Source organism: Danio rerio, chromosome 17 (genome assembly GCF_049306965.1).
Source record: "Danio rerio strain Tuebingen ecotype United States chromosome 17, GRCz12tu, whole genome shotgun sequence".
In the NCBI taxonomy this organism is placed as follows: Eukaryota; Metazoa; Chordata; class Actinopteri; order Cypriniformes; family Danionidae; genus Danio; species Danio rerio.
The window spans coordinates 38,922,383-38,948,723 of NC_133192.1; the positions used below are offsets into that span (position 1 = coordinate 38,922,383).

The following is a 26,341-nucleotide window of genomic DNA, read 5'->3' on the forward strand; positions in this document are numbered from 1 at the left end:
CAGAAACACTTCTATAATCATGTGCACGTTATTATTGTCAGCTCAAGAAGTTTGTTATTTCAAATATAGATGCGATCGCGAGCTCTCTGGAGAAAGTGAAACCTTTTGCACTTTTAGAGCTCACAAAAGAACAGGACAATGTGTCGGCTGTGTTTTTAAAAATGGCGGTTACTTTGCGTTCATTCTCCTGCTTCTGCGAGTGACGTAGCTCTGTAAACCAATAGCGTTCAGCTGCACGTCCAGCTCCGCCTTTTGGTACTCGCAAACAATGAATAACTGGTTCGATCCCAGCTCAGACAGGGTTGGGTCAGTAGAATCGGTGGGTTACATGTGGGGGCTCGATAGGATGAGGTTTAGGGGAATGAGTTTAACGGAGGCCAATTAGTGAAGTGCTATGCTGGTAAACTTTACTTATCTGACCTTAAAAGGTGCTCTAGTGAGAGGCCATGGTCTTTATCCTCCTTGTTAGAGCAACCGACACCCAAACAAAGATTTGCCAGTGCGATCCCAGCTCAGACCGGGTTGGGTAAAATATAATACTTAAGAAAATCTAAGAAGTTTTATTCTTCTTAAAGTCTCATTTACAAAATTATGCTGAATTTTATATCCCTAAAATTAATGTGATTCAACTTGATGTCAAAATGACATCTAATTAGTCGGCGCAATAGCCTAGTGGTTAGCGCGCTGACATATGGTGTAGTAGCACGTCAGGGTGTCCTGAGTTTGAATCCTGGCTTGTGGACAGTTGCCTACCCCCCTCTCTCCCTCCAACTTCTCTTCCTGTCTCATTACTGTCCTGTCTAATAAAGCCAAAAATAAATCTTAAAAATATATATATAATAAAAATGACATCTAATTAAGGGCTAGCATTGGTCAAAGATCAATTTTGTCATGTTTTTTGACACCTAGGATGTACTTACACTAGGTACGATTGCCTTGAATGGTGCCCGGGTGCGCTTGTCCTCGCTCACCTTTGACCTGGGCTCACACTGCAATTTTTACATTCCGAGCCCGTCGAAATGGGGGCCTGGACAGTGTTCGGATAGCCTAAGTGAGCACACCTTTAGATGCCAATTTGATGTAATTTTGACTTCAAGGTAGTTCATTTTGTTAGTTAGATTTTGGTAGGATTTTAGATCTTTTTATTTTGTTTAAAAATCAAGGTGCTTGAGTGCAGCCCAGTGGCTCAATGGTTAGCACTGTTGCTTCACAGCAAGAAGGTTGCTGGTTTGAGTCCCGGCTAGACCTATGTGGAGTTTGTATGTTCTCCATGTGTGGGTTTCCTTTGGGTGCTCTGGTTTCCTCCACAGTCCAAAGACTTGAGCTATAGGCGAACTGAATAAACTAAATTGTCCATGGTGTTTATGTGAATGAGAGTGTATGGGTGTTTTCCAGTACTGGGTTTCAGCTGGGAGAGCATCTGCTGCATAAAACATATGCAGGAAACAAGGTTCTCACTGGAATCTAAAGTGAAAACTTATGAATCTTATGAAGGGAAACCATTACACTGTGCAAGAAATCATTATTGTCATCAACATTATTTACTAGAAATCTTTAATCCACAGCCTCTGTGAATGGTCCTGATCATGTTCAGGAAAAGTCTGAAGCGTGAGCATCTATTATGTATAATTATGTAATTATGCATATTATTACACACTGAGAATTTGAGAAAAGTCAATCTTTGAAGAGAAAGGACAGTTCAGATAAAGTGGAAAATTTTGTCATCATTTATTCACCCTTTACTTGTTTCAAACCTTTATCAGTTTCATGCTTTTGTTAAACACAAAAAAAGATCTTTTTAAATGTTGGAAACCTGAAACCATTGACTTGCATTGTATTTGTTTTTCCTATTATGGAAGTCAACGGTTAGAGGTTTGCAGCTAAACAAATATAATATTTAGTGTTCAAAAGAAGACACTGATTTTAAAAGCCCCTGAGAGTGAGTAAATGAGAATGAGCACACTATCCCTTTAAAGTCGACAGTACGTCTTAATGTTACTTTGAAAAGGAAATATCTCAGATTTAAGTTTTTATGACTTTCAGAAACATGCACTTTGAAACGCACTTCGAAAGGGTCAAGTTTATAGGCCCCTAAAACACCACTGTTGTGCAAACTAACAGCTAAAGCACAACGTTTTCAGCTTCAGTTGAAGTCATTGTGTAAATGTACCCTCAGTCTGCTTAAAGCCTCTTCAAACTCATGTTCATCCACCTTCAGTGTTGGGAACAATGGCTGCATCTCAACCAACAATCGATCCATACAATGTTTTCCCAAATGTAAGCAGATTCAACATGAAAAAACTTAGTTGTCCTATAAAAAAAACTCTACAATTGTGTTGATTTATTCATTTATTTTCTTTTCAGATTAGGCCTTTTATTAATCTAGAGTCGCCACAGCGGAATGAACCGCCAACTTATCCAGCATATGTTTTATGCAGCGAATGCCCTTCCAACTGCAACCCATCACTGGGAAACATCCACTTTTAGCTTACACAATTTACCTGTACCACATGTTTTTGGACTTGTGGGGAAACCGGAGCACCCGGAGGAAACCCATGCAAACACGGGGAGAACATACAAACTCTACACAGAAATGCCTAGTGAACCTGGGAGGCGATTGTGCTACCTACTGCGCCACCGTGCTGCTTGTGTTGATTCAGCTCATTTTAAATAAGCAGAAAAATAAATGTGAGTTCACTGTACTGTCTCAAATGTAAATCACAATTCAGAGAACAAATATTAATCTTTAGCAGATTCACCCAAATCTGAAACATTCATAAGAGACATCTATTTCATTGCTGCTTTCACCATTACAGTGTACAACACTGTCTGTGCATAGCCTATTCACACCAGAAGAAAGTGTTGCATCACCTTTGTCTGTCAACATGATCTGAACTTATAGACAGCATATTTAGCATTTGGTGAACAAAAAGGTTTATGAGAAAAGACATGTGATGCAAGCGTAATGGCTGACATGAATCATGTGCCTCTCACAGCCAACCACATTATGCAATTATAGCCTTGACATCTGTTTACTTTATGCTATGCAACTGTCCAAAGACATGCGCTATGGGTGAACTGAATAAATTAAATTGGCTGTAGTATATGTATGTGTGTGTGTGTGTGTGTGTGTGTGTGTATTTGTGTGTGTATGTGTGTGTGTGTGTGTGTGTGTGTGTGTGTCTACGTGCTTTTGTGACATATCAGGACACAAATCAGTATAAGGACATAGATATGACACAGGTATTACAAAAAGCAGGTGAAATATGAGGACATTGGTGACATCCTCATTTCTCAAAATGCGTATTCCTACAGAATGAGTTTAATCAGAGAGTAAAGCCGCACACAGTCTTCTGTGATGGTTGGGTTTAGGGGTGGGGTGGGGGCAATACAATATACGGTTCGGACAGTATAAAATGAATGGAAAAATATGCAATCTCCCACTTTTCACAAAAACAAACGTGTGAGTGTGTGTGTGTGTGTGTGTGTGTGTGTATATGTGTGTGTGTGTGGGGGGGTGGGGGGGGGCTCGGGGGAGGGGGGGGTTCCCAGTACTGAGATAGAGCTGGAAGGGAATCTGCTGTATAAAACATATGCCGGAGTAGTTGGCAGTTCATTACACTATGGTGACCTCTGAAATAGAGACTAAGCCAAAGTAAAATGAATTAATGTAAAATTGCAGTGTGAGTCCAGGTCAAGGGTGAGGGGGGGACAATGAAATAATAAGCTGCTTCGATTGACCTCCATTAAAAACAGCTTCTTGTTTCCTTAACAGCAGTAGATTTAGCTGTTATGCTATTTTAGGTTTGCCTTCAACTGGCTTTGAATGTTTATTTTTGCTGCTTGTTCAGACTACTTACCTAAAATGAGTTGAACCAACACAATTCTCGAGTTTGTTTTGAAGCAACTTAATTGTTTTATGTTCATTCTATTTTAATTTGTAAAAAGAATTAAGTGTAGTCATCGATTTGTGTTGAGACAACATGAAAGAATTGTGTACAACCCAGCATTTTTATACAGTGTTCGAAGTTGACTATATCTGGAATAAAATTCTGGAAATCATTTGTTATAAAATGTAGACACTGTATTTTACATTAAAGTTATTAAATAACACAAACAAACTCTAAATCACAAAAATAGCTACACAAATAAATGGGAGAAACCTTATACTGTATGCCATTAGGCATCTGCAGTTCCACCTTAACAATAAAAGAGCCAAATCTGATTTCTGACATATGGAAGCATCTCCTCTTTTACACTTTATCTGAAACGGGTTTAAATAATAGTCCTGATATAATGCCACTGTACACAGTAGCTTGATGTGAGCTAAAGAAACACAACTTAATTCCGCTGCTGCAAGTGTACTTGCATAACTGGATATTGTGTTAATAAAAATGGCCACAAAGTGCACAGACTTGCCTTCAAAGCAATTTTTTTTTATTTAACTAAAGTCCGTTACATTATCAGAGAATTTTTAGGACAACCCCATTTTTGGAAAATGTGTTTACTTGATGACTCTGAATAGCATACACTCAAAATAAACAAAACATTTAAACTTGTTTAAACTACTTAATCAAAATGAGCTAGAACAACACAATTCTTGAGATTTTATTGGAACAGCTTAATTTTTTATGTTCAATCCACATAAATTTGTTAAAACTTTTAAGTTACTTAATGGATTTGCTATGGGACAACATGAATGAATTGTGTGGATTTTTTTACAGTGTAGCTTGACCATCTGTTATGTTAGATACTGAAAACTCACAGAAAATCTACAAAACGGCACTGAAAAAAGTTTTGCATGCAGAACCCGTGCAAACAATTTATTTGTGTTGAATTTAAACAAATTAAGTTTAATCATGTTCAACTTAATTTGTTTGTTTAAATTCAGCCCAAATAAATTGTTTACAGCCACTTAACATACAAAATTGAGTAAATCCAAGGTATCATCTTTTAATTTTTTTTCAGTGTATTAAAATATTTTTTATTTTATTTTCCATCTGATCAAAGTTTTTGATAGCTTTAAACACCACTGAAAAAAACTGATTCATTGGATTTACAAAAATGTTTGATGGCAAAAATGTTTTATATGGGCTGAATTTTAAACAAGCTAATTAAGTTTAATAATGTTCAACTTAAATAGTTTGTTTAAATTCAGCCCATGTGAATCGTTTGCAAGACCTTACCTTTAAAAAAAAATGTAGTAAATCCAATGAATTTTTTTTTTCAGGCCAGGTATATCCACTTTCGACCATATGACAAGGGGCCCAATTCCTGTTTTGTTTTTTGTTTTTTTTGGCTCAGATTTGATACAGTTTATGAACCACAAAATGCTGGAAAACGCACATAAAGATTCTGATTCTCAGATCAGTTTTTAAGGCCTAATTCATTCCTATGGAAATACATCTGACATAAAGATACATACATTTGATTCTGTCTTATTCACCTTATTCTTTGCCGACGAGCGGGAGCAGCCAATTGAATCTTTTTGGCTCGAGACTTCCGGGTATCATTCACTTCCATTTATTTTTAGACATTACAAACTGCTCGTTACGCGGCTTGATGTTGCAAACTGATATTTTCTTATTATATTATTCTACTTGGTCTGTAGCAATGCAAAGATTTGTTTGTAGAGCAAGTAGTTTGACCGTTTTGTGCCGTTTATTATTCCTAGTCATGTCTCCCATAGGCAAATGAATCGGAAGTTCTAAAACAATCGCGAAAATAGGCGCACTTTCGCATTTTAGAATAAGGTCAATACTTTAGAAGATTGATCAGATATTGCTTTGTCCAAGCAAGTTGTGCATCACTAAAAAAGCAACAGTTGTAAAAAACAAAAAAAAAAAAAAAACATAAGTTGCACTCCACCTAGCAATACTGTGTTAAAAGACATCTAATAGATGTCTAACAATGCTTTAAAAATAGACTACAGTCATCGTGTAGGAATGAAAGAGTACATGTTGAGTCTGTCTATTTGATGACTTTACTTTTTAGACTGTAGAAGACTATTAGATTTTCACTAAGACAGGAATTTCAACTTTACCATTGGAAATAGTGAGTTTGATTGGATGGGAAAAAACATTTCAAATTTTCTCTTACCAGTCCTGATTCAATCCTACAGCGTTTCATGTTAATTGCACATTTCCAGCAAGCAAACAACGTCATAAGACACTTAGGTGACCAAAACTCAATGTCTAGCTGGTGTCTAAGGACAATGTTTTTTTGACATCCAATAACGACGTCAAATGTTGTTTATATGTGGTTGATTTTAGGTTGGAAAGAGACCAAAATCCAACATTGAGCCAACATTTTAAACCAACGTCATATTGATGTCAAATACTGACAATTTATTCGTCAGGCATGGCAACCAAAATCCAACATCTGCTAGACGTCATAGTGTTAACATCAACACAGTGTCAAGCTTTAACATCTTTAGATGTTGATATTTGGTTGATTTAAGGTTGGACGTTGGACCTTGACATCAAACCGTTTTTCATTTCCAAAACAAAATGCAACGTTCCACAACATTGGGGTGCAACGTAAATCTGACATCATGTTGACGTCCTGTGCCTGCTGGGTTTTTTCACAATAATAGATTAAAAAAGGGCTTTTATACTGGACACACAGCCACGCATAAACTCTTCCCTCAAACAAAACAAGACAGCCATCAAAAATGGATCAAAGACTTGAATTGAAACCCCAATATAAACAGAAATGTGTCCACTCCTCAACTTGTGAACCAACTGGCCTAAAAAGATCTTATATTGAAGGTGAATTCTTAGCCCTGCTGTTAATGTTTTATTTATAATCAAATATTTCCCAAGTGATGTTTAACAGAGCAAGGACATTTCCGCTGAATTTCCTATATTATATGTATTTTTTTAAACTCTGGGGAAAGTTTTTTTTTTGGCTGGAATAAAATCAGTTTTCTACATTTTTAAAAACAATTTTTAAGATCAATATTATTAGCCCCCTTATTTTTATTTCCCTTGCTTGGCTGAAGAACAAACCACTGTTGTCCAATAACTTGCTAAATTAACCAATCCCATGATATAATTAACCTAGATACGCTTTTAAATTGTACTTAAAGATGAACAGTGACATCTTGCAAAATAAAAGTCAAATATTATGTACTGACATCATAGCAAAGACAAAATAAATCGATTAAAATGTGTTGGGGAAAGTGGCTCTACTTTAAATCGCACTTGAAAAAAAAAATACTTGATGATGGATTTAAAAACATCACAGGAGGGAACTGTGGTGGCCTTGCAAGGACATTAGAGTAAGAAGGAAAGTACCATTTTCAAGGTTGTCAACAAACAACTCAGAGACTAGTTTGTAACTCAATCACTCAATAACTCAGACTAGTTCATTATGGGTCACTTTGACAACAGCTCTTAACTTCAACCACACACACACACATGATTCGATTGAAGTTTTTCATATATTTTACCCTTTAATCGTTTACAAAAAGACATAGGGGTGACGTAAACATAAATATGGACGTAAACCATTGCAATCAATGATTGTATACAGCAGCAAAAACCTTCAAAGGAAATAACTCAACAGTGTTTGTACCTTCAACAGACAGTTTTGTTTTCCGTAAAACAATAAAATCAGGAGTTGCTAAAGAAATTAAAGCCTGAAGTTTGCCGATTCAGCTGTCGTAATAGTCTGGTCTATCTTCGATAACCCAGGAGGTCCGCTGTTGGAGGCCCATCTGTAACATATAAATTCGCAATGATGCTTGAAATTGATTTCAAGCAGGGTTCCTTCCGCTTAAACCGTATTGTGTTTCAACCATTTAAGGCACCCCGTTATTAGTTCCCCTCTCAGTGGACTGCTTCGGTAAATTCAGAATCAATAAACTGTGGTTTAACACACACAAATACACAGAACAAAGACCTAAAGGACACACTACAGGTTGGCAAACAGTTTGGCACAACTTTTAAAGGCAGAACAATTTTTTTTTTTCTCCAAAGATCACAGGTAAATAATGAATGCATTCCGACTAAGTCACATACTAAAACTCCTATCTAAGGGCTGACTTGCACATGTGCAGGATAGTTTATTTTATACAGCACTTTATACAGTACATCTAGGCACACACCTACATCAGAAGATTGCATTCATATTTGTAGCAAATGTTGGAACATAATCAAACTCGCCATCTGAAATAGTCCGTAAGCCGTCAGTCTTTTTTTAAAGGGATGGTTCACCCAAAACTGAAAATTCGGCCATTATTATTTACTCACCCTTCACTTGTTCGCTCAAAAAAACAAACAAACAAAAAGATTTTTTGCAGCTTGTTCAAATAACTTATTTAAAATGAGCTGAAACAACACAACTCTGATGTTTTTGAGACAACTGAAGTGTTTCATGTTCAATTCACTTGAATGTGTTAAGCTAATCAATTTGTGTTGGGACAGCATGAATGAATTGTGTGGAACCCAGCAATTTTAACAGTGTACTGCATGCTGCATTCCACACAGTTCCTTCACAATTTTAAGTGGATTGAACATAAAACACTTAAGTTGTCCCAAAAAAACAACAACATCGGCACAAAAGCATTGTGTTGTTTCAACTCATTTTTCATAAGAAGCTTGAATATGCAGCATAAGTCATTTTTTGAGTGTATGAAATCATCCCAGCAGACACACAACATCATGAGAAGTTAATATTAGGTTGGATTTACACTCAAATATATATATTTTTTTAACTCGTTCAAACTACTTAATTGAAATGAGCTGAAGCAACACAATTCTTGAGATTTCATTGGGACAACTTTATTTTTTTATGTTCAATCAACATAAATTTGTTGAAAGTGTTGAGTTAATTTAATCAATTTGTGTTGGGACATGAATAAATTGTGTGGAACCCTGCATTTTTTACAGTGTAGGTCACGTGAAATGACCATGATATTTGGTTCATTTTAGGACATTACCTTGTTATTCCGATAGCCATGATCATATATTCTCTCAAAATCTTAGTCTCTCAATCTCAATCTCAACAGTTTGTGTTGGAAAGAGACCAAAATTCAACATCGAGCCAACAACTTAAAGCAATGTCCTATTAACGTCAAAAACTGACATTTATTCATCAGGTATGGCAACTAAAATTCAATGTCTGATAGACGTCAAAGTGCTAACGTCCACACAAAGTCAAGCTATAACATCATTAGATGTTGATATTTGGTTGATTTTAGGTTGGACGTTGGACAATGACATCGACCTAATGTTAAGTTCTGATGTCAACCCGACTTTAATTTCCAAACAAAATGCAACGTCCCCACAACGTAGGGGTACAACCTCAATCTGACGTCATGTTGACATCCTGTTCCTGCTGGGATAGTTATAGTGAACAAAATGATCAATATGATAAAATTACCTGAAAATGTTCAAAAATATGCTTCACACACACATATTCCATCATGTTTTGTATCTGAAAATTAACAAAGAACAATTAAAATTTGCAGCTTCATGCGATTTTGTGACAAAAAACAGACGTGGTCCCTGCATTTTGAATCTGTTAACTTATGCTTGTATTATTTCATGTACATAAGACTGTCTTTTTGGTATAGTTTTTGGCACATGTGTGTTTTTATAAGTAATTCAAGGTATTGTTTGTAAAACCTGCAGTTGGAAAAATACTCCACAGGGATCATAAAGCTGCTTTATAAAAAACAGAAATGATTATGTGATATAAAAAAAGTATCAAATTGCAATTTTTCATACTGATATTGCAATATGATTTAGTAAATTTTAGCTTTAGCTCTGTATTCTCAATAGTGTACAACACGCACTTGGAAAAGAATACAACACACTTTAGCTGTATATACACCGTGCCTCAAAAAATCCAAGCAAAATTAATTCTGTCAGAATTTCGTCAAAATGTCTCCTACTTTAATTAGTAACTATTTTATAATAGTTTTCTCAAGCCCCTGACACCTACAATGTAGATCTACACAGAAGGTTTGGCCAGAGGAAAAATGGTCATCCCCATCTGAGCCTGGTTTCTCTATAGGTTTTACTTCCCTTCACTTTGGTCAATCGGTTATGTTTTGTTCCTCGCCACTGGCGTACTTGGTTTGGGGCTACGCATCGATGGATTTGCTCTTCAGTGTTTTGACTTCCAGCAGTGAAATTTAAACCACACTGAACTGAACTAAACTGAACTTCAACTCTGAAAACTGGACTGACACAGCTTCAATTTACTAGAACTTCTATATGTGAAGCTGCTTTGACACAATCTACATTGTACAAGCGCTATAGAAATAAAAATGAATTGAACTGAATTATATTTTGAAATTAAATGGCAAATAGATGAAATTACATGATACATTTTCCACCTCATCTGATTTATATCATCGCATTACCTACATAATAACCCAAATATTGACAGAAGGGTTCAATTTTATAACTTGCAAACTAAATTAGCACGCACAGAAAATCAATTCAATTCATTTCAGCTTTATTTGTATAGCGCTTTTACAATGTAGATTGTGTCAAAGCAGCTTCACATAAATGGTCATAGTGATTGGAACGGAGTAGTTCAGTTTTTAGTGTTTAAGTAATAAAGCAACGATTACAATATCAGACTTATTAATTGGCATGCTCCCATGCAATCTGTTGGACAGTGTGATGGGTGCGTGGTGTGTCGTCTTGGCTCAGCACCATGTCTTAGACAGTGGTGATAGTTTCAAAAGTACGGACAGTGCGCGGACGACCACTGCTCACCACATGGCATACTGATTCAGTGCGATCAATTTTCGCCAACAAGTAATCCAATCCACCTTTTGTCCAGTTTTTCGTCGGAAATTCATGAAGAAAACGTGAAGCACTGTAGCCTTTGAGTTCTCGTAAACCTTCGATCACCTTTAGTTAAGCCTTACACAATTTAAAATAAATACGTTATCATTACGCCATCATTACATCATCACCAAGGAAAGTAAATAAAAGAATTATTCTAATGTAGACATTGCGCTGTTACTCCTGTACAAAAATTTAGTCATTTTTATTGTTGTAGTTCGATAAGCAGTCTTAATTTTCTATGATATATTATTGCTTGTTTTTTTGAGACACGGTGTACATACAATGTGATTGGTTACCGGTTTTCAGCTTTCTTTAAATCTCTTGAGGGCGAGTAAATCAAGAGGAAATTCTCATTTTTGGGTGAACTATCTCTTTATAGCTATATTTTATATTCCTTTCATTAAAACACAGGATAAGCATTATGATTGTGTAAAAATCGAAAAGCAAATATATCTATTCATATAAATATGATTGCACCCACTATAACACATGTTCGCCTGGTGTAAAACATTGATTGAGACCTCACTGTTCTTATTGTAGCCATTCGAAAGACTCTCTTATGCAGAATTACAAGCTTTTTTAGAAAATAATTCATAAACTGTGAATAAATCATCTGTCGATGCTTATAAAAGTCAAAGAATCTTAATATTCTACACCAAAATTCACTTCAAACCATTGCTTGGTGAATTGATCTAATTGAACACTCAAATGTTAGCAGTCATAAATTAGATATATTTATTTTAAATAATGGTATTGTTTCTAATATAAAAGCAAACTAACGAAGAACAAATCACGAGTGTAACACAGGTGCGTACTTAATAATAATAATTAAGAGAGATGCAATTGTTGAACCTGAATTTCTTCTGATTCAAGTACAGTAAGTCAAACCGTCTTCACAACAATAAAGCTTTGGACTCTAATCACGCTCTCTTTCTAACACCTTTTCTCCATGTGCAACACAGTAAAAGCCCATTTCTGTCACATTTAGAAAAGAAACACTTTGAAAAATCATTAAGACATAACAAGTCATAATTATGACATAAAAACCTAAAATATATGCCAAATCAAAATGACATATTAAGTTAAAGGGTTTTGGAGAGATATATTAGTATCCTGCAGTATTGGCATCCAAATTAGCTGTCATAATTTAGAATTGTGGATAATAATTATGACTCGGTATTAGGGATGGGCGATGTTGACCAATTTGGCATCGTACAATGTCTAATGTGAAACATCGTGATGGACGATGGCATTGTCATTGTAGGTGAAATAATTATTTGTGATAAGTTAATAATTATTTATGAATAGTTTATTGTTTTTTGTTAAGTTTATTGCTTGTAGCTTACCGTTTTAACTACCTGACCTGCATGGTCTTTGTTTTACCCATAACCAAATCATAAATAAATAATGATAAGTTACACACAAATTACCACCTGCCAGTCACTTTTTCAGCGAGACTTACGAGTGATCTGTGTCGTTAAAATGGCGTCGACAAACTAGGTTGGTAAAAAAGGTGCACTACCAACAAGAACTAGCCAACAGTATAGGTTTTCGTTAAAGTACAAGCATGAAAGCGAAAGATTGAAGCAGTGTACTGACGCTGTGAAACATTACCTGATAGATTCTAAAGACAGAAGAGTCGTTAGACGGAGACAGGAAGAATTAAATATTATGTTTAATAACTATTGTGAAACGCGATCCAGTGGTTCATCCTTGATAAACTGTCTAACCTGCACTGCTCTCAGGGGTTTTGTGCCCACTGACCCAGCTGGGACTCGAACTAATGGCGTTCTTGCTGAAAGGCGACAATGCTAACCACGGAGCCACCATGACGCCCGCATTTTGACTTTTACAATGTTATTTTTTATTTAGTATGAATTTGTAATCTCAGTTGATACTTGCTGTCTTGATGGATAGTTTCTGTCTCATAACTATGATATATCAAATAATATAGACCTTTGCAAATAATTTTGACTGTCATAATTATGGCTTTTCATTTTTCAGACTTTAAATGTCATAATTTGATTTTCCATAGCATACTTAGTATTATTGACAACAGTATTTATGACTTTTATTCTGGTTTTGACTTTTGTCTTCTAATAATGTGGACTTTTTTTGTGAGAATGTTGACTTTATTGTATATATTATGTTTGTTTTAGGCTTTGAAAATTTTTATAGCATCATTTAAATTTAGTTTTGTTGGTTAGTCATTAGCACTGTCGCCTTACAGCAAGAAGGTTGCTGGTTTGAGTCCTGGCCAGTTGTCATTTCTGTGTGGAGTTTGCATGTTCTCCCCGTGTTCACATGGGTTTCCTCTGGGTGCTTTGGTTTCCCCCACAGTCCAAAGACATGCGCTATAGGTGAACTGAATTAATGAAATTATCCATAGTGTATCCATGAGCGTGTGTGTGAATGAGTGGGTTTCCCAGTACTGGGATGCGGCTGCAAGGGCATTCCGCTTTGTTTTTGCATAAATATGGGTTATTAAATACAAGTATTTCATATATGTCTAAAAATAATTGAGTCTTTTGTCTACTTTATTTAATAATCATGTTTTTATGCTATAATAGTTATTGCTGTATAATTTTAATATTTAAAGTGAATTTGGGCTTTATCACAATCTTTATGTTAATTTTAACTCATAATTATATTTTTCATAATTTCTTTTTATGTTTAACTCAAAATAAATGTTTCTTTCTGTTAAAATAACTGACAAACTATTACTTTTAAACACATACAACTCATTTATGTCTGTTTTTCCATAATATGTTTGTTTCTGCATTAATTAAGACTTTTTTTTACTTTTTAATTATAAAGTCCATTTTGACTTTTGTCATAATTAATTTACTACCTTTTATGTCATAATTATGACTACAGCCGTCTTTTGAACTTCTTATGTCACATGCATGATTTTTTGTATGTTGTTTTCTTTCCAGCATATCAGAAATGTGCTTCCACCCAACATCGCTGACTGTTGCCACCCTCCGCTGTTCCATAAAGTTTTTATGACCTGTGCTAATCTTTAACATTTGACCTCAGCCGTGTCAAACCAAATTCCCCTCATTTGTTCACAAGCGCTGCTACCGCGTTCCTCTCTCCACAGTCCCTGAGCACTGATTTCATTGATTTCACACAAGTACACACACAAACAAAACCGAACTCAATAAAGCTTTTACAGAGACACGTGTGCACTCAAAAATGCCTGGCTAAGCTGGTTTATGGATATACCCAATATATATATCCATCAAAGTCCCTTTATGCTCTGCAAAATTACAAAGAGATACATATGCCATACTCTAAACTAATACTGAAGCTCTAAAACAACGGCTACGACGACGGGCCAAACTAAACACAGAAGCGTAAATCCCAGACAAAACAGCGAGCTCTACGAGACGTCCCTGATATATGGTGCTTGTTTCCGAGATGCCAAAGCAGCAGTTTTGATGAGCAGAAGACTATAAGAGGCTTCACTCGAGTCGCTCGGAATAAATGCCACATGCAGAGCAAACACAAGCCTCTCCACCAATCCAGCAGAGCCACTCCATGCATTAAAACACAACAAAAATTACACTAGCTATACAAAACCAAACAAAAAAATGCTCCCAGCGTGGGGAAAAATAGCTACAGCATAGATCAGATCTGAGTGACGTGATGAAAATGCACAGTGCGTTCGTTTTTAGAGAGTAAGAAAGCACAAACAAGCCATTCTCATGAGTAACAGGATGATGACGATGAGTTTATACAGATAGACATAGAGCTATATTTATATATATTTATATATATTTATATACTGCCTAATAAATACACTTGCTCTGTGCAAGGTGTGATGAAGAGCTTGTTTCACATAGTGAAACCCAGTTGGGGAAGAGCATGCATTTGTCAATGTGCGAATGCCAGGGAGATTTTTTCCTTCTTGAAGTCGCTGGTCCTTTCCTGGGGCTCAGAATGAAGGGGTGGAGTGCCTTTTCCCAGAATGCTTCAGCGATGACACTGGATAAAATGAAATAAAAAATAAAAAAACATAAAATGTCAGGCTAGGACGGTCATGTTGGTTCTGGAGCTTGTTGTGCATTTAACTTTGGCATTAAGCGCAGGGCTAGGCAATGTTCTGTTATACTTACATGAAACATTCTATATTCTTTTACTCTGACTCAGCTAGAAGAAAGAAAAGAGGCCTTAATCAAACCGTGAAACTATGGATGACTAATGACTACATTCTGTAGAATGGGAAGTTTAGATGTTTGATCTATTTAAAGGGGTTGTGAACTGAAAATCAACTTTTACTTGATCTTTTGTTGTATATGAGGTCATTGTATAAAAAGTATATCCTGTAAGTTTTAGAACTGAAATCAGCCTTGTTATTGAAATAACAGCTTTTTCTGACAGCAGGGCCTGAAAACGCCTGATTCTGGAATGTACCCATCTATGATGTCATAGGTAGATTAAACCAAGACTGAAGAATATCAATGCCTGATTCTATAGCTCCGCCCATTAATTCATGCAAGGCATGGCCAGATGGTGTCGCAGCGGAGCAATCTGTTGAAGATTTTTGTAATTCTTTTAATTGGATAAACACAATAGGTTTCCTTTAGAATGTACACAAATACAGATAGACACACTTTGTAATCTATTAAAGTGGTCCCTCGCTATAACGCAGTTTACCTTTCGCGGCCTTGCCGTTTTTTAAACTGAATTTCTTAGTTTTGTTTCTTTTACAGTGCATTGTGTTCAGCGTCCTGATTGGCTGTAGACCATTGTACAGAATGTACAGAATGCGTTCAGCTTGCCAAATTAACATAAATATTCGATAGCTAGCAGTGTGAGTTTCAACAAGGATGCAAAAAGAGTTGTAATTGTCTGCAGCAAGTCCATCGTAAAGGGGGTTGCATACTGGATGTGCCACACCACGACGCACCATGTATTTTAGAATTGTAAACAGGATTATATCAGAGTGCACACACCGGCACCGCATGTAGGCAACTGTTTGCAGTGCTCAGCTACGACTCAAGACCCTTTGGTTTTATCTATAATAGGCTACTGGATTTATTTTTTGTGAAAGTTGGAACTTTGATAGTTCTTAAACAAAAGAAAAAAGTGTGAAAATGTTAATGCCTGTCTGAGAAAAGTGTATAAAGTGTGTAGTGAGGCATTTTACAGCCCTAAAACATCTATAATACTTCAAAAAAAAAATTTAAAAAAAAGCTGACTACTTTGCAGATTTCGCCTATTGCGGGCTATTTTTAAAATGAAACTCCCGCAAATAACAAGGGACCAATGTACACACATTGTAATCTATTAGGCTATTATCTGCCATTTTACTTATTTGTTTATTTATTTATTACAATCTTGACATATTTAAAACTTTTTTTATTTACATTTTCACATTCATTATTAATAAAGAGTATTGTATCGATACATATTGCGACTCTTCATTCAATGAGCGAGGAAAGAATTATTTCTAATTTCAAATTATTTAGTATCATATTATTAACAAATTATTTTTTAAAAATTATTATTATTTATTTATAATAAATATTTATTTATTATAGTATCATACTATTAACAAAACCTTTAAAAAATCTGAAATTAGAAATACAGAATACAGAAATACACTGATCATACTGTACACATATATGAGAGAAAAAATACTTTACAGTATCAAATGATCCCTTATTTTTTATCTGTATGACCAAAATGATGGGTATTTGAGTTGTGTAAAGATATGGTTGGAAAGCATGTTGGAGATATGTCCACATACAATATTGCATCGACTGAAAACTTGACATTGCAGCCTGATCACGGTCAAAAAATAAATCCTAAAAACTTGAATGGAGTACTATTGTAATGGTTCAGTATGTCACAGCTCACACTGCTAAAAGTCAAAAGTAAAAACTGAAAAAGTACTCTGGAAGTCTAAGAAGTTGACAGCTAGTGCATTAGGAAGAACTGTTATTCCATCATAGCAATGGGCATTGAAAAAAAAAACTTTACATTCCGCAAGATAGCCTCAAAACCAGAGAAGGAAAAAAAGTGTATTACATCACAAGTGGACCACAGAAGAATAATATATTTTAATAGACAGTTCATGACCCCTTTAAATTAATAAGGATGCACTGGTATTAAATTTCTAGTAATTTCTTTGCACTTGATAACCGATAATCGACCGATATTAATAGATTAATAGTATTTATACTAGTTAAAATGTAAAGTTGTTTTAATTGCTAGGATGAATGTTAGCATCATAATATTATGTGTGGATATTACTTCCAATTTAATTTTTTTTGTGTGTATGTTTTTAAAGAGATTAACTGTAAATGAGCTATAAACAACAAAGGTTTACCAAGACTAAACTTATAAGAAAAAATGTCACATTTTAAAATATTACTGTTAATATAATGAATCATTTGTATAATCATGCTGATTAAGAAATGCTATTACTGCACACTATTGTATTTAAGAATGGTTCTATAAGTGTTTTTGGACCCATTGAGTAAAAGAAACTTCACATTTGTGGAAAAAAAGACCATTGAGCTTCAAAGTTACTTTGTGGAACCATCAATGCCAATAAGAAACCTTTTTTAAAGAGAGTTTAGAGTTTAAAAAATGTTTAAGAGTATATAATAAAATCTCAAATATCGGCCGATAACAGACAAGATACACATAAAAAAGTGCATCCATTTATTTTTGGCTTGAAATCTTATGAAATAGAAAGATTTACTCTTTTATTTCAGTTGTCATTCTGAAAGAAAGGGAAATGGCCTTTGCGACTCACTCTTCTCCCGTCCATTTCGCATGTTCTCTTCCTCTTCCTCAAGCCCGTCATCCACTGTGAGAGTTACAAACATTAAAATGAACAACTGAAATCTTGAAGAAGGCACTTGAAGGACAAAAGTGTGTGTGTGTGTGAGAATACCTGAGTGAAGTTCTTTCACTAGTGATGACATAGTGTTTGTGATCGAGTCTGCAGCCACTAAAAGATCATTACGGAGATTTCTTGGTACACCTGAATAAATAACACACAATATTCTGAGCTTAAATGAAGATTTCCACACATATTTAAATGAATGATTAATTTTTGGCTTGTTTCATGTGGCATTAGATTTAAAAACTGTACAGCAAAATTGCATAGGCTACAGTTGTAATGTATTTAGTTATTCTGGACCTACAGATGGCCAAACAACATAGAGAATGACCAGATTACAGTACATTACTTCTCAGACAATCCATAACCCAAAAAATCCTAGATTAAAGTGTGGCACAGAGCCCGTTAAACATCACTAGATGGAAACATCCTCTTGAACATCTTCTAGACATCTCGTAAACATTTTAAACATTTCCTTCTAAACTGTTAATGCAATCACATATAGTATTCATATAACTGGTGTTCACAGAATAATCAGCATCCATCCATCTTTCCATTACCCAAACTGCTTGTTTCTCTGCAGGATCATGGGGATGCTGGATCTCATCCCAGCGATTGGAGCCACAGGCGATGAGGAACCCTGCGTGGATAGCTGTTCCATCACAGGACTCACACATATTTGCACTCTCATTCACACTTGTGGAACATTTCTCTAATTTTCCCATGCTGCATGTTTTTTTGGATTGTGGACCAAACTGGAGGCAACCCACACAAACACAAGGAGAACATGGAAACTTCACATAGAAATGCTTCATGGCTTAGCCAAGGACATTCTTGCTGTTAGTCGAGACAAATCTCTTATGCATCTTTTATTTATCCTATGAATCATTGTAAAATTCTCCTATATGTCATCAAAACATATCCTAAATATCTTCTAAACATCTGCTAAACATCTAAACATACTATAAAAGCAATCTAGGCTCTTTATTGATACGCACCCATATAAACATTTCTGGATATCATGAAATACGTCCCAGGAGGTCCGTTTCTTTGCAGTTTTTGTATTCACAAGTCCACCAGAGGTCACTGTGTAAGCTTTTCAGACCCCCTAGTTTTTCACGACTTTATTGTGGTAATTCCCAGAAATTTGGGGACAATTTTGTATATATACATCACATATCTAAAATGGTAGGAATTAAGCCAAATGAAGGTTATATGACTTATTTTTAAGCACAAACTTACTTTTTCTCTTTCTCAGATTTTGCTCCTCGGAGCATCTGACAGGTACCTCACTCAGAAAATGTGTTCGGGCTTCCCCTACCGTAACACATCTAAAACACAGATCACGATAAAACTTGTCGCTGGGAAGCAATTTATTTCGGTAACTGCAGCGCTAAACAAAATTACTTATCGATTTCATAAACACCATAATACCAGACATATGAGTAAAGCAAAAATAATGTTTTTCAATTCGGTCAAGGCTAGCAGCCGTCATATATGAACCAATCTCCATCATCGTAAGCTGCTTTCTTTTCTGCCTGTTCCATTGCTCCGTTTTTTAGATGTTTGATCCCCATTTTTGCAGTCTGAAGCACACCAAATGCAAATCAACCCAACATGGGGCCTCCATGTAATGTAATGATTGTGAGGGCGTAGGCGAGACGTAATTTTTCGAGAAACACGCAAATACATCATGTGTGCTGCATATGCAATGTCTATGTGCGTGAGTAATGTAAAACAATTAATTGCAAACTGAAATAAAAATATTTTTATTATATGGTTTGGAATTTGATATTTGCAACTATTTCGCGTTTAATTAATTTATGCCTGCTGTTCTCGCATAAATCCACCAGAGGTCACTGTCGACAAACTGACTGACTGCCTGACTGATACCCCCACCCAACTGATAGTGTTTTCAAAAGCAATCCTGATTTTCACTGTGTTTTTAGATTTTACCACGTTCTCCCCCTAATAATTACTTGTTTATTTTATTTTTTTGCCAATTGTTGTTTCACCTGCTTTTTGGAACCGTTCTTCATCGGACTCGAACCCTGTCATCGAGGTCAACTCCTCTCTGCATCTCATGTCTGCCAAGGTACATGGCAAACTAGTGACAGAGGAAATGCCGTCCACAAAGCTAAGCGATTAAATTAGTGTGAGAAAAAAAAACAGAAGCTATCAGCAGCATCACACCACCTCGTAGCGTTTGTTTTAAAGACGAAACACAGCTATATATAGCTCTGGCTACACAATTCGCACTCTCCAGAAATGTATATAGGGGAACGTTTTCACAATGAGCCTGTGTTGTATAAAAGTTTAAAAAATCTGCCATTTTAAACATCTCTATTTTAAACATATTCTAAACAATTCCCAGTAACCTTCTAAACTTAACAAACATCCCCTGAACATTTTTTTAATAATCTACCCCAACATCCTCTAAACATCTTTTGAAAATCTCTTAAATGTTCTTTATTTCTTCTCTATAAACCTTCTAAACATCCCCTAACTTAATTATATACTTTTATTTTTTTCTAAATATATCAAAACCACCACCTACATTTCTAATTATCTCCTAAACACCTCCTAAACACCTTCTTAAAATCTCCTAAAGTACTTTTATTATGTTCTAACATTCCCTAAATGTCTCGTTAACATCTTCAGTGTGTCTCCTTAATGTCTCCTAATATTATTTACCATGTCTCCAATTGTGTGGCTAATGATGTTTGTCAATGCAGAGCTTCATCCTGCTCACCCTGAGAGAAGGCATCCAGCACGTCGTCTCCAACCCCTGCCAGACAGTCCTGCGGCGTGTGTGTGGGGGTTGAGCCGGCCGAGGTGGAGCGGATGGGCATAGGCATGGTGCAGCTGGCACTGTGGCTGGGCGATGAGTGTGGCGAGGTCCCCGTCTGAGCCTGTAGAACAGGGATGAAAAAAAAGAATGCAAACATTACACAAGGTGTGCAATAACCTGAACATCCAGGGTTCCCTCGCTCCCTCAAAGACACTGCAGACAAGCCTATAGATTTCTGGTCGACATTGTTCCTAAAGATCGACAATCAGCCATTTAATTGCTTTACTCAACAGATCTTTACTCTAGTCTGCATTCAATTGAACAAATATAATAAATATTGAACTTTGTTTATTTCAAACTTGTGCAATTCTATTAGGCTTTCAACATTAAATTTATAGATTGTACAATTTTGTTTCAGAGTTTTATTTGCCAGTTATTTTCATAGTTTATGTGTACAGTTTTCACAAGACTTAATTTTAACCCAGGCTCATTGTGAAAACATATCCAATTTCTACATACATTTCAGGAGAGCGACAAATAAGTCCCAAGAGCTACGTTTTTTTGCAATTTTTGTTTTCACGAATTCACCAGGGGCTGCTGTGTATGTCTTTTGAGATCTCAACTATCTCTCACGGGTGCCATTCATGCCTGCTGTTCTCACGTGAATCCACCAGAGGTCGCTGTCAACTCACTGACTGAATGACTCACTGACTGACCCACCCTCCTCATTCCTCAAACCCAACCAATAGTATTTTCAAAAATACTGATTGGCCCGCCCATCCACTTCCCTAAACCCAACCGACAGTTTAAAAAAGCAATGCAGAAAAGCCCTTGCCTGATTTTTACCACGTTTTGAGATTTTATCACATTTTCACTCTGTTTACTTGTTTATTTTTTGCCTCTGTTTTTTTCTTACCTGCTTTCTGGAACCGTTCTTCGACAGACTCAAACCCAATCATCATTATCAGACGTACATGGTTGGTGAGCTAAATGGACAAACTGGTAACTACAGGAAAACCGTCCATATGGAGGTAAGCAGTCAGCTGGTAAGCGTGAAAAGGAACAGCATCATACCACCCCATAGCATTCGCTTTAAAGACAAAATGCAGCCTTACGTACTTCTGGCTACATAATTCGTAATCTCCAGAAACCTATATAGGACCACGTTTTCAGAATGAGCCCATGTTGCTTAATTGCATGCCTCATGTATACTTCTGCATCAAGTGATTACTGTACCCCACAGTCCATACTATTGCCAACGCTAACATGTAGACAACGCTTTTGTGAGCATTAATACATGTTACTTGTTACTTGCATTAATGCATTCTTTTTTGTTGCTCTGACAATAACACTTCTCGAACACTTGTAGACAGTAGGGTTTGCGCCAGAATACGTGCGATGCTACTCTGGAAGTAGCTCAATCTCACAGTCACAAAGCAAACATATCCATCAAGAGCTCCACTGGAGGACTCGACACTTGTTAACACTCACGCCACTGGCCTAGCTCCCACAACTCTTAGGCCTGCTCTACTCTCTTCACGGCTTCCAATGCCGACCAATCAGAAATCTTGTGCTTCATGTATCTGTGATGTTTAGTTACATCAGGGTAAATGCAAAGGGTATGTGTGACTATGCAGGACCAACCACGTTAAATCATATGCAGAAGTATATATTGGAGTTATAAAAAAAATAATGCACCTGCAAAAGCTCAGCATAAAAAGAAAATCCTATATACAGAAAGGGAATGCCGGTGTCTTCAGAAAAGTTCAAGTGATATTTTCTTTTCAAATAATCTCTGTCTAAAAGTGCACAAAGTAAACGCCATCAATAATGCAGATCTATAATTACCACTAGGGCTGCTCGATTTTGGGAAAAATCATAATCACGATTATTTTGGTCATAATTGTAATCACGATTATTCAAAACGATTACTGTTAAAGTAAAGAATTATTAGCGCTCCTTGGTATTTTTTTAAATAAATATTTCCAAAATGATGTTTAACAGAGCAAGGAATTTTAACACTATTTCCTCTAATATTTTTTCTTCTGGAGAAAGGCTTTTATTATTTTGGCTGGAATAAAAGGAGGTTTAAAAATTTTGAAACCCATTTTAAAGTCTATAATATTAGCCCCCTATAGCAATATATTTTTTGATTGCAGAAGAAACTGCTGTTATAAAATGACCTGTCTAATTACACTAATTAAGCCTTTAAATCGCACTTTGAATCTGAATGCTTGTATTTTGAAAAATTTCTAGTCAAATATTATGTGCTGTCATCATAGCAAAGATAAAAGAAATCAGTTATTAGAAATGAGTTATTAAAACTATTATGTTCAGAAATCTTCTGTCCATTAAACAGAAATTGTTGAGAAAAGGGCTGCTAATATTCTGGAGGGCTAATAATTTTGACTTGACTTCAACTGCATATATACAGTTATTTTCCTCCCTGCAAAGGAAAGAGAAATAAATACAATAGAATAAAAATATTAAACAAACTGTGCTTTGGGCATCTTAACTGTCAGAAAAACACTTTAGCTGCAGCAGTCCTTCAGTCAAGAGCAGAGAGGCATGTTCTCCGTTTATTGCTTGATTAATAATCATAAAAACAGACGGAAGAAGGATTATCGCGCAATGTAACTTTAATGGTTTCTCTTTCGCGTGTCTTTTGATTCTCAACTCGTTTGTTTATTGAGGTTAATATGAATAATCACCAAACACTGCATTTTGACACCTATTTGACCAGTAAAGCGCTCACGTTAAGATTAATCTAGATGTGACGCTCTGCTCGTCTCAGTGTGTGAGTAAGACAGAATGCTGACCGCATGCTTCTGTTGTGACTGTGTGTGTGCACCAGAATCATGTGGTCTTTAGCGTTTTTAAGAGCAACACGTGTACAACTGGAAAGGGGGTGGTTTATGATGCAATAATCATTTATCTCGATTAATGGTTTTTCATAATCGTTAGAAGCCAAAATTGAAATCGAACTAATTCGAAGACTCAGCCATGATGAGTGTGTGTGCTGATTAAATAGTTCTGTAATCAGTCCATGAGCAGCTTCAGCTGTAAGTGTTTGCAATCAGACAGGATCAGGAACCGGTGTGTGTGTGCACAGTGCATGACTGGATCTTGTAGTCCAAATACCAGCGGATTTGTAGTTCTTAAGCGAACTGCGTATTTACCAGAGATCTGCCAGGATTAGATCGCTGGTGATTATGACACATGGAATCAAAAGTAACCATATTTACTTTGTTAGCTCACATTACTATTTTTGTGCTGAACAATGTATCTGTGCATCTCATTACAAAATAAATTACGTTTACCCTTGAAAATCGCCCTTTTACTCGAAATCTGAAAATGCACTTCCTGTTTGTTTTCAGTTGAATTTTCAGATTACATCTGTCTGAGGTATAGGGTGTGGCTAACATACTGAACCATGCCCCTCCAACCAGTTTTGATAGCACTACGGCAACAAACAGAAATGGTGAGGAGGAGGTGTCTGTTAGGTTGTAATAACTGTCCCGAAACCTTTCTGAACAAAATGTCTACTTCACTACATCCAATCAGCTGGCAGTAGAAAAAAAACAAGCCACAACCACTGTTCTATCATTTAATATTCTGTTTCTCTATGAACTGCTCAATAACACGGAAAAAAATGCTCGCAGCTTCCGGTTCATGTGGACTTTAAAAGTCAAATAATACATTTTTACTTTCTATTTTGAAGTCTACATAATTTAGGAAAAACTATCTCTAATTAAATAAATAGATCAAATAAATAGAACTTTGAATTGGGAAATTGCTTGTAAAAAAAAATTATAAATCAGCAACTGGAATCTGTCATGAAAAATCTAGATTTGTGCTTCACCAGCATTCTTCATGCATCTTTGGGCCGGGAGCTCACTGAGCAGCAGGCAAGGGCCACTAGAGGAGCAAAAGGATGGTAGAGAAGGGCTGCACTGTCCCACAGATTGACACTGAGCCCAGGGATGTGGCGCAGGGCCAGGCAGCAGATGGCTGGCCAGACTGCAGTCACATTAGACGCGAGGTGCTTAGCCCTGATGAAAGGAGAGCAGGTCTCTGATATTTGGCAGGCAGACATGAAGCTCGTGGTCCCTGCCTGGGTCACAGGAACAAAGCAGCGGGACTTGACTGGAAATGGGAGCTTCATGTCCTCGTTATGAGGAGCAGACGTGACAGAGATCGCCCACAGAGATGGTCTGCGATAAGCTCATGAGATATGCTTGATTTATTCAGGCAACCTTTACTGTTCAATCATTTTTTTAAAATCTCTAGTAGTAAGCTATTCACTGGTAAAGATATAACAAATCTCTCGTCATTTAGTCATCCTTGTGTCAAAGGTAGAAATACAATACTACTATATTTTTGACTGATGATCTGTATCAAGCAGAATTACAAAATTATAAATTGTACAATCTACGCTATTAACAAACCATTAACTAAGACTTTTTGATCAATCACTAATTAGATGCTTATTATTAGTATTTGTGGTAAGCAGGACTGCACGATATACACTCACTGGCCACTTTATTAGGTACACCTTACTAAAACCGGGTTGGACTCTTTTTTGCCTTCAGAACTGCCTTAATCCTTCATGGCATAGATTTAAGGAGGTACTGGAAATATCTCCCAGAGATTTTGCTCCATATTGACATGATAGCATCATGACTTGTCTGCTGCACATCCATGATGCAAATCTCCCGTTCCACTACATCCCAGAGGTGCTCTATTGGATTGAGATCTGGTGACTGTGGAGACCATTCGAGTACAGTGAACTCATTGTAATGTTTAAGAAACCAGTCTGAGATGATTCGCAATTTTTGAAAGAGTGCGTTATCCTGCTGTAAATCGAGACTAGTCAGACCAGGCAATCTTCTGTTGTCTAATTTTGGAAAACATGTGCAAATTGTAGCCTCAGTTTCCTGTTCTTAGCAGACAGGAGTGGCACACGGTTTGGTCTTCTGGTCTGCTGCTGTAGCCCATCCACCTCAAGATTTGATGTGTTGTGTGTCAAGTGATACTCTTCTGCATACCTCAGTTGTATAACGAGTGGTTATTTGTGTTACTGTTGCATTTCTATCAGCTGGAAGCTGGAGGTCTGGCCGTTCTCCTCTGACCTCTGGCATCATCAAGACATTTGTGTCCACAGAACTGCCGCTCACTGAATATTTTCTCTTTTTAAGACCATTCTCTGTAAACCCTAGAGATGGTTGTGCATGAAAATCCCAGTAAATCAGCAGTTTCTGAAATATTTAGACCAGCATGTCTGGCACCAACAACCACGTTCAAAGTCACTTAATCCACTTTTCTACCCAATTCTGATGCTCGGTTTGAACTGCAGCACATCGTCTTGACCATGTCTACATGTCTAAATGCATTGAGTTGCTGCTATTTGATTGGCTGATTAAAAATTTGCGTTTACAAGCAGTTAAGACAGGTATACCTCATAAAGTGGCCGGTAAGTGCATCATTTACATATAATAAACAAACTAAAGTCATAAATAAACACAATGGAGCAAATGTTAAAGTAAAAAAAAAAATGCTGTATGGTTTTCTGAAGAAAGTAACAGTTTGCGGGTACAGAAATTGAATAATCAAATATAAAATAGCACTGCCTAGTCTTCATTATATGAATAATTCAGTAAAATGAATCTTTATTTAACAGGCCTTTATTAGTCACATTTAGGCTTGAAAACACATGTAGATGATAAACTTACACTCTACTTTGGTTCAATTCTGCAGTGTCTCCACAAATCTCATGTGTCTGACCTGCGGTTTCTGGTCATCTATAATCTCAACTCAACATTGCATATCTTTGCGATGTGACTATTGCAGACGCACACATTACAATATCGACGCTCA

General features: G+C 36.3%; 1 protein-coding gene across 16 annotated transcripts in view; it reads right to left on the bottom strand.

Annotated features, from left to right (window-relative positions):
- Positions 1 to 9,387: 9,387 nt before the first annotated feature.
- Positions 9,388 to 26,341, bottom strand: part of dtnbb (dystrobrevin, beta b) — a 91,386-nt gene continuing 74,432 nt past the window's right edge. For 4 of the 16 annotated variants that reach the window (XM_073927331.1, XM_021467185.3, XM_017351659.4 and 1 more), the window contains 4 exons: positions 20,426 to 20,585; positions 17,725 to 17,814; positions 17,584 to 17,637; positions 12,929 to 14,801 (listed from right to left, as the gene is read on the bottom strand). In XM_073927331.1, coding sequence (XP_073783432.1) covers positions 14,752 to 14,801; positions 17,584 to 17,637; positions 17,725 to 17,814; positions 20,426 to 20,585 — 354 coding nt within the window. In that variant the 3' untranslated portion in view covers positions 12,929 to 14,751. 16 annotated transcript variants of the gene reach the window in all.